At 54.4% G+C, this 8,929-nt stretch overlaps 1 protein-coding gene across 1 annotated transcript; it reads right to left on the bottom strand.

Annotated features, from left to right (window-relative positions):
- Positions 1-3,175: 3,175 nt before the first annotated feature.
- GUITHDRAFT_110614 (hypothetical protein) lies at positions 3,176-4,223 on the bottom strand (the record flags this gene model as incomplete). The annotated part of the gene is made up of 6 exons (XM_005830412.1): positions 3,176-3,251; positions 3,371-3,405; positions 3,567-3,696; positions 3,745-3,956; positions 4,003-4,073; positions 4,118-4,223. 6 exons carry the CDS (start codon positions 4,221-4,223, stop codon positions 3,176-3,178), a joined length of 630 nt encoding a protein of 209 aa, XP_005830469.1.
- Between the last annotated feature and the right edge of the window lie 4,706 nt (positions 4,224-8,929).

The raw sequence follows: 8,929 nt of genomic DNA, 5'->3' as shown, positions 1-8,929 counted from the left end.
TCCTCTCTCTCCCCTCTCCTCTTTCCCCACTCCCTCTCCGTCCTCGCTCGTTCTCCCTCCCTTCCTCCGTCTCTCTCTCTCTCTCTCTCTCTCCCTCCCTCCCTCCCTCACCTTTCTTCGGGGTTTTCTTCTCCGTCGCTTCAGCCATTCCCCGATTATAATGCTGAGAGCTAAGAAGGAGCCCGGTAAACACAATAAGTCCGCCTCAGACCATCTCATAAGAATACTATCAATACTGCCAAGGGCAGCAAGCCTTCCTTGCACCAAACAGCTCAAATTTTGCTATCACTGTCAGTTTCCGGCGGGGGGCAGCAACTTTAAGGGATAGGGGCAACTTTCAGTTTTCTGTCTTTTGTTCTCTCGCCAAATTTCTCCGACGGCCCGGAGGGCGCTTGCCAGTTGCCCGGTCCGGACCTGGCCCGGCCCTGGCATCCGAGGCTCAGCCCCGGGGCCCGGCGCGCCGCGCCCGGCCGGCCGGGCGCGCAGCCGGGCCTACTAATCATTGATTTACTCAAAGTTAACTTTTAAAAATCACTCCGTACCGTAGGACAATCAGGAGAGTCGAGGAGGCTTGACCCTGACACTGCCGGGCACTGCCAGGCTGTCGCACAGGCCAAACGGCGAGAAGCCGAGAAAAGACAGCGAGAACCAACCCCAATCCTGCCGACTGCTGTCGGGGCCCCTGTGGCGCGCAGGACAAGGCCCTCGCGCGGCCATGCCAGCGATGTCGCTGTGGCCGCCGCCGAAGGAATGAGACGCATACCGTAGTACCGTCCGGGATGCACCCGCGATGATGGCAGCGTAGGACAGGGAGGCCTTGAGCTGACGAAACTTCGGATCCTGGACCGGATGCGTTTGCAAGTCGGATCACCTGAGACGTCTTGCGAGGCCGAGTGACCATCCAGCGGCTGCCGTTCCCTTCAACGGTTCGCCGAGCGATCCGCCAGCCACCACAGAAAGCGCACTGAACGCCGCGATGATCGTCTTGCAAGAGGCCATCAGTGCTGGCCGCCCATGGAATGTATTATGGGAAGAAAGGCCTTTGCCGGGCGGGACCGTGCTGAGCCTACTGACTCTAGTATGAATTACGATGCCCTCGGATCCGAAGTTCTGCTGTGGACGGTGCTGCCGCTCAGGCTTGCAGTTTGCTCCGACTCAGCGAGGTACGGTAGGGCCACAGACTCGGCGTAATATGAATCGGGGCCGGCGGGGCCCGGCCCCCGGGCCCCGCCGGGCCCGCCGTGACACAGTGAGTCGGATCGGACTCAGCGGTACTCAGAACTTCGGAACTTAAGTTTCAGCGGGGGCCAACATGCGGCACTGGCCGCGCCGGTGTCCGAGCCGCCCCCCGCCCCGGGCCCACTCGGTACCGTACACAGCGGCTATGAACTTCCGAATGACCGCACGTGCTTCTCGGCAATCAACTTGGCAAAGAGGAAAACACCTCAAGCAAAGATCGACAACAAGGAAGTTTTCATTGAATATCTACATACATGCGTCTTCATAATATACATACTCTACTCTTAGCAAATAGTATCCTCCTCTCCGCCCAGCTCCGGCTTCAGGCCTTGGCCTCCCTCTCGTCGACTCTCGCGTCGCTCACGACGGCAGCAGGCGCTCTTAGCTGGATGAGGTCCCCTGTTGCCCCGACCACCGTCCTGCCCGCTTGGATGAGGCGTATAGAGGCCTGCAGGGAGGCGAGCTGCTTAGCGCGGGAGGGGCCAAGGGAAGGGAGGGAGGAGGGGCGGGGGGTTGAGGGAGGGATCGAGGTGTGAATAACGGCAGTATCGCAGATCATGGGTTTGTTGCGGGTGGGGCTGGGAGGGGAGGGGAAGGGAGGGGAGGGGACGAGTATTGGTTGCTTCGGGGATCGGGTTTATGAAGAGGAGAGAGGAAGCGCTGGAGGAGGGGAGCACGACAAAGGAGTGTCCTTATGGCGAAGGGGAGGAGCGTCTGGTTTTAGCAATGGGGAAAAGTGGAGGACTTATCCCCCAATAGCCTGTAAGCCTACCCGCATCCGTGATTCAAGTCGTCACGGCACCATGTCAGCATCTGTGACCGTCACGATCACAGGGCCGTTGACTCGGGCTTTATCTTGAGATCGAGGACCGACCGCCAACCCAGGGAGTCAAAACTATAGTTGATGCGAGGAGAACATGTCAACCAGGTGGGTCACGGACCATGTGTCACGATACCTCTTAGTCAGCAGTCATGCTTTTGAGGAGATTTCCCCCACTTCTCGAATTCCCCCACCTTTCCCCAACCGTGGTCTTTAATAGAACGGCTCCCTCCCCAGCCTCCCCAGCCTCCCCCCCCCACATTCACGCTCTCCCACCGCAACTTCTTACCTGCCTATTCCCCGCTCCCCTCCTCTCTCCTTCTACCGCTCCATCACCGAATCCTCCCCTGAACTCCCCCAGCAAGGCAATGACTTGCGATACTGCCGTTACTCACACCTCGCTCCCCTCAACCCCCCGCCCCTCCTCCCTCCCTTCCCTTGGCCCCTCCCGCGCTAAGCAGCTCGCCTCCCTGCAGGCCTCTATACGCCTCATCCAAGCGGGCAGGACGGTGGTCGGGGCAACAGGGGACCTCATCCAGCTAAGAGCGCCTGCTGCCGTCGCGAGCGACGCGAGAGTCGACGAGAGGGAGGCCAAGGCCTGAAGCCGGAGCTGGGCGGAGAGGAGGATACTATTTGCTAAGAGTAGAGTATGTATATTATGAAGACGCATGTATGTAGATATTCAATGAAAACTCCTTGTTGTCGATCTTTGCTTGAGGCGTTTCCCCCCCCGGGTTTGATTGCCGAGCAGCACGTGCGAGGGAGCCATCGCTTGGTTGGGGCGGGGCGAAGGAGGGTTCGAATCGCACGTATCTTGAGGCTGCGAGACTCAGAGAGCTGAAGTCAAGTCTTGAGAGAGGAGGAGGGGAGGAGACTAGATGCGCGTGCCTGAGTTACTGGGTTCACTTCTCCCCCTCGTCAACTATCGTTACACTCCACCAAACTGATCTTGCTAGCAATGGTTTGCTCTCAAGCAGTCTCGCTGTGCTGACCCGGCATCCGAGGAGCCAGTCAGTCAGGATGCGCCATGGCAGGACAGTCAGTTTCTAGGGCTTGGGGTTCGACCGCGTAGCCGTTTGTATTACCTTAGGATTATTTGTATTGAGTTTGATCTTGTTAGCTCAGAAAGAGAAAGATGACATTGATGATGATTAAGACGAAGAATACAAAGAAGACTATGTAAAATGCTCGCCTGCAAATAGAATCAGCACATGCTTGCAGCTGAAAGATGAACAGGAAAACCTCAGCGATGTTTGATTGCTATGACAACGTGTGTGAGCGAGTTTGAAGAAGGAGCAAATGAGGTCTCACCAGTAGTGGCCTGAGCAGATCGAGAAGACGCTTTCCTGCCAGGAAACCAAATCAGAGCGAGCACATGCTGATTGTGACATCATGAGAGCAGGATCATCGGAATAAGACATGGAAGCGAGAGCTTGACTCGACAAAGTCTCAGGCTCAAGTTGGAAGCAAGGTCGGACAAGGGTAAAGCCAAGAAGCACAGCCTTACCATCTCTATGGCTGAGAGCAGCTCGGCCTCTATGTTGCTGATGTCAGGCTTGCTTGCAGGCTCATCGACTTCCTGGTTGCAGTGCGGGCATCGGCGTGATAGCCGGAGCTCGCCCCTCGCTTCCATCCACCTGGTAAGAGCTCTAAGGGCCAGAGGTCCTAGCACGCTACGAGGTAACCTCATGATGCAGGGCTCGTGGAAGGAATGCTTGCAGGGAAGAGTAGAGACCTTGCTCATATCGTCCATTCCCTCCAAGCAGATGATGCAGTCCATCACCTCCTCCTCCTCCGCTTCCTTGCATTGCGAGCTCGGGCATCGCGAGATGATTGTCTCCACCTTCGCTCCTTCATCGGTCTCGTACCCCGACGGGGCTCGGGACGGAGCCGGAATCTGCGACAACAGCAGTCATCGTCCGACTTGTAGTGGTTCAAGGAACCTCGCTACTATCCCGCGCTGTGTTGGCCCCTTGAACGAGCCATCCGTACATGCTCCGCTGACATTCCAAATCTGAATACTTGCGGTCAAACTTGCGTCAAAGTAATAGAGCTGACCCTTCTGACCTGTGGAGGACGCTTCGATTACATACGCCTCCGTTAAGACTCCCGGCACATCATCGTGAACGCTGTAGTGTTCCCTCTGACTAGATTCCATCTCCATCTTGAGCCAAAACGGTGACCTGCTCAATGAGAGTCAGACAACAAAGCAAGCATGAAATCAAGATGAGATTAACAACGATGAGCATCAACATCGCTAGACACGGAGGTGATGATTGAGAGGGGGAGTTTCTCATTCTGAGATACACCAGGAAAGAGATAAACAAGGAGAAATCAGACAGACAGACCAAAGGTAGACACGCCATGACAAATGAGTTAACGCTATGCAGAAGACAACACTCGGGCTGAATGCTGCTGCTTGTTCTTCAGTTCAGACTGCCTGAAAATATAGGAGCGCAAGGTGACAAAGGAGGTCTGGTTGAGAAGATCATCATAGCAGGACAGAAGGCGCTCCTGCAGTGAAACGAAGCCAAGAAAACCAAAAGAGGAGGACGAACGGGGTTGAGCTGGGGAAGGTGATCGAGGAGATTGACAATGGGCAGCAAACAGGCATCGATGAGCAAGAGGGGCAGAGCAGCACGATGGACCAGATGAAGGAAGGGCGTAAAGAGGGCACGTTGGAGCACGAGAAACAAGAGGGGGCAAGGAAAGCTTCAGGAGCTGAAAGTCCAGGTGGACAAGAAGATAATTGAGTCAGAAGGACAAGGGAGCAGGAGCCATGCAGGGGGAAAAGGGCAAGGCACAGTGAAGAGGGGGGAGAGAAGTGACGAGGAGGATGCAAGGAACCGGGAAGGATGCATGATGATAGGAGATGGGAGATGGAGGCAGGGTGGAGGTTTCGCGCCATGGAGGAATAGCGCTCCAGGCCATGTTCACTGTTGTACCCTGGGAGTGTGAGGATTGAAGTACCCACCCTCCAATTTCGGGTCCAATGTGGGGGTAGTCATAACTAACTTGCACGGAGCCCATTCCATGGCATGATGCGAAGGGGGGTGGTATAGATTTTGTAGGGGTAGGGGTGAGTAAGCAGACAGATGACAAGTCAATGGTGGGGGGTATTATGATTTGAAAGAACGGGTGATAGAAATCTTGAGCTCATCTTTAGGGGTATAAGATGTGGGGGGATAGTACAAAGTGGGTAGGGTGGGGGGCCATCTAATAAAATCTCTTTGGTACCCCTCCTCTCAACTACCCACCAATATCCCTTTGATTACTACTAGTTTGCACCGGTGTTGGCCGTGTAAGCTTCAATGCCTTAATAGAGAAATGAGGAATATTTATTTGAAAAATTATCTATAAATTTTCAAAATACATTCCCAAATAAAAAGCACACAAATCTTAAAACATTTATTTCCTAACTAATCCTAATAATAAACTTAGGGCCCGGCCGCAAACTGTGGCCCCGGCATCACTGATGACAGTGAGTGACTCAGGCTGGGCCCAGCCCGCGCTCCTGCGGCGCGGCGGCCGCCCGTGCCGGGCCGGCCGCCCCCGTGACTGAGGGCGTGCCAGACAGGGCCCGGGCCCGGGGCTTTCGGCCCGTGACTGGAAAGTTTAAAGCCTGGAGAGCATTGAAACCAGCCGGGCCGGGCCTGGCCCCGGTACCGGGCTGCCATCATGGCATTCAGTGTACTACCGTACCGTACCGGCCCGGCGCCCGGCCGGGAGGGCCGTCCGATCGCCGCACCGCCGGTCACTGCCATGCCCCCGGGCCCTGACTCGGCTTTCCGGACTCAGGCTCGGGAGTCCCGGCCGACCCGGCGCCGAGCCTGACTCCCGTCTGTACGGCAGTGACCGTATCGGACTCTGCTGAGGCCGGGCGGCACTGCGGCCGTCACAGCGCGACGGTTCATCTTTTATGGGAAATTCCTATGTGAACTGCAGGTATCAGTCTCGTGGCTGTCTCGATCTTGTTTGCCTGCAGCACCATGAATGCCAATGAGCATTTCACCTTCACATCTCACATCTTCTCCTTCTCTGCACACTTCATCGGTAGCGATTTCTGTAGAAGTGTTGAGGAAGAGGCTGAGCTCTGACGGCGACAACCTTCGGATCTGTCGCACATCGCATCATCTGCTCTCCTCTACATCCCCTCATATCGTTGCATGCACTCCAGTCCTGCCCTACTTGTCTCTGGCTTACCTCGTGCGCCATGTCGATCGCCCTCACGATCGCTCCCCCAGTCGCATGCAGGCAGACGCTGCCTTCCGCCTCCAGTCTAACAACCAGCAAGTTCAAGTCAGCAGTAACACTGCAATGCATTCAGCTCTACATCTTGTCTACGCGTCGTCGAAGAGCGTGGAACGATTGGTTCTTGCTCACGAAGATTTCATTCGACGATTTCTCCCACTTGTTCAAAGGCCTCCGAACTCTTACCCCTCCCTTGCTGTAGATAATTTGAAAACATGAGATTATCAGCCGGACAAAGCGTGAATGAAGACACGCTATGATGGTGTGACATGACGACGTAATGCCATGGCATGACATGAATGTAAGCAGACTCATGAATGCTTGGCAGAGGCCAACAGGAGCCTGCGTACAAGCAAGGACAAGCATGAAAGACATTGAACAACATGATCTGAACTTAATACACAATCTCGTGTCCAGGTCTGTCTGTCCAGTTCTGTCCTGTCCTCTTCCGACCATTAATCCTCTCCTCTCCTCTCCTCTGCTCTCCTCCCCTCCCCTCCCCTGTCCTCCCTGCTCCCTCAGCATTCACCTGGGCGTTGCCATGCGGAATCCGCCCCTCTATTCATACCACCAAGCCTGCCTCAAAGCAAACACCAACCAGTTCACCCCGTCCCCCCTCATACACTCAATTTACTCAGAGTTTTCAAACCTTCTCCCTCCAATATTCAAACTTTTCAACATCAGTTGAAATTTTCTTAAAACATTTTAGCAGTAAGCAAGGTCCTCGGTCACGAGGGTTCGCCAGCTCAGACGAAAGACGCAAGGGAAGTTGGCAAGACCATGCTGACTACCCCACCTGACCCACCCCCGGCCACCTTCTTACATCCTTCTTTACTTCATTTAAAACAGTTCCCGATTGACCCAAATCTTCCTACTTGACTGAAAGTTTTCAATACAGTCTTGTACCATGAAAATTTGGGCAGCAATTCGAATTTACATTCTTGCTCGGACCAGGATCAGGGCAGCGTGGGCAAAGGGGGTGAGGATTTCGGGGGTGGTACGAATTTTGAGGTTTTGCACGTGGGGGTAGGGTCCTTTTAAGAGCTCTCCACAAGGGGGTGCTTTGGGAGTGTTCCATGAGAGAAGGGGGGTAGGGGTACTCACGCCAGGTTTTGATATTTTCCATCCATGCCTGGCCCCCTCGTCTTGTTATACCTACGTTTCCATAGTCGGAGGGTGGGGTGGTAAAATACCAAGGGTAGGTCATTCAGCAGGTGGGGTAGGGGCTGGTACCCGACCATACCATGACAAGTACCCTACCCACTATTAATGTTTCATGATAGTTTCAATGCGGGGGTTCAAAGGAAATGTAATGAAAGCGGAGTGCTTCAATATTTCCAGGGTAGCTGAAAGTAAGGGTGGGGGTCACTACCCTACCCTTCAAAGGCCGCAGGGATTCGTGTCAGAAAGCGAAATGCTTGTTAGAACGATTACTGAGGGAAAGGAGCAGGGCGAAGAGGCGAGGAGGATGAGGAGATCGAGACGTAGAGTAGGAAGAACGGAGAATGTTGATGCAGAGGAGAAGATAGTTTGGTAGAAGTCCAAGGGCTGCAGCGAAAGGCGGGAGGAGAATGCTTGAAAAGCAAGAGAGACATAAGGGTCAGGAGGCGAAGTGCGGAAACGAGAATCGGGGAAAAGAAATGAAGGGTCGGAAGGAAGAATCTTGTTTTCGCATCATAGACTCAAATATGAAACCACACAGCATGAAGTGACAGGGAGCATTGTTTGCTTCACGCATGCTTGTTCTGCCGAGCAGTGGGGACAGAACATGTTCGGAGATAACTATACGTTAGCACTTAGTGCGAATAGAGTCGGAGACCTAGCATTTGTAAGGAGAAGACGTGCTTGTTGTGCTTAGGATTGATCCTCCGAGATTTCTGGGATCCTATGCTGGCTGGTACACATGCTTAAGAGAACAGAGTAGGAGTGAAAGGATGTTGTAGTAGGAGGATTGCAAGGAATTGATGAAGCAGGGGAACAGGAGGAGCAGTGGGAAATCAGGAGGGAGGCGAATGATGGTGACGATTACGATGATCTATGATCATGATGAAGGAAGGAGGAAGGAGACATGTGTCTGCTGTACTTCTTGCTGACGGAGCATTCGATAGATGATGAAGATGATTGTGCTCTCCCTCGCTATCGGATGTGCTTCGGCCTTCCAGGCCCCTGCCTTCACTCTCACCCCCAGATCTGCTCCTGCTCGCTGCTCCGTGCGCATGTCGGCGGGCAAGCAGGGAGCTAATCCTGTCGTGCTCTCCGCCTCTGGTTTGGCAGTTGCTGCTGCTCTTCTCGGACAGCCTCTCCTTCCCGCTGATGCTAGTGTGAACTCCCAGGTGCGGCGATGAGGGTGGAAGAGGAGGGAGTGAGGTGGAGAGGAGGGAGTGAGGTGAAGAGAGGGGAGCAAGAGGAAGTAAGGGAAGGAGGGAAAGGAGAAAGAGGAGGTGTTGGTGGCTGTGGAGGTGCCGGAGTAGGTTGCAGGAAGAGTGGGATGGTTCATGATAGTAGTGTAGCATCTGAGTGAAGAAATGGGCGGAGGAGCAAGAAATAGATCAGGAGGAGGAGCAGGAGGAGATACATCAGGAGGAGGAGCAAGGAGAGGAGGAGCTGAGCAGGGAGCAG

This window comes from Guillardia theta (genome assembly GCF_000315625.1).
Source record: "Guillardia theta CCMP2712 unplaced genomic scaffold GUITHscaffold_46, whole genome shotgun sequence".
Taxonomy (NCBI): Eukaryota; class Cryptophyceae; order Pyrenomonadales; family Geminigeraceae; genus Guillardia; species Guillardia theta.
This window is presented reverse-complemented; position numbering and strand designations above follow the sequence as displayed.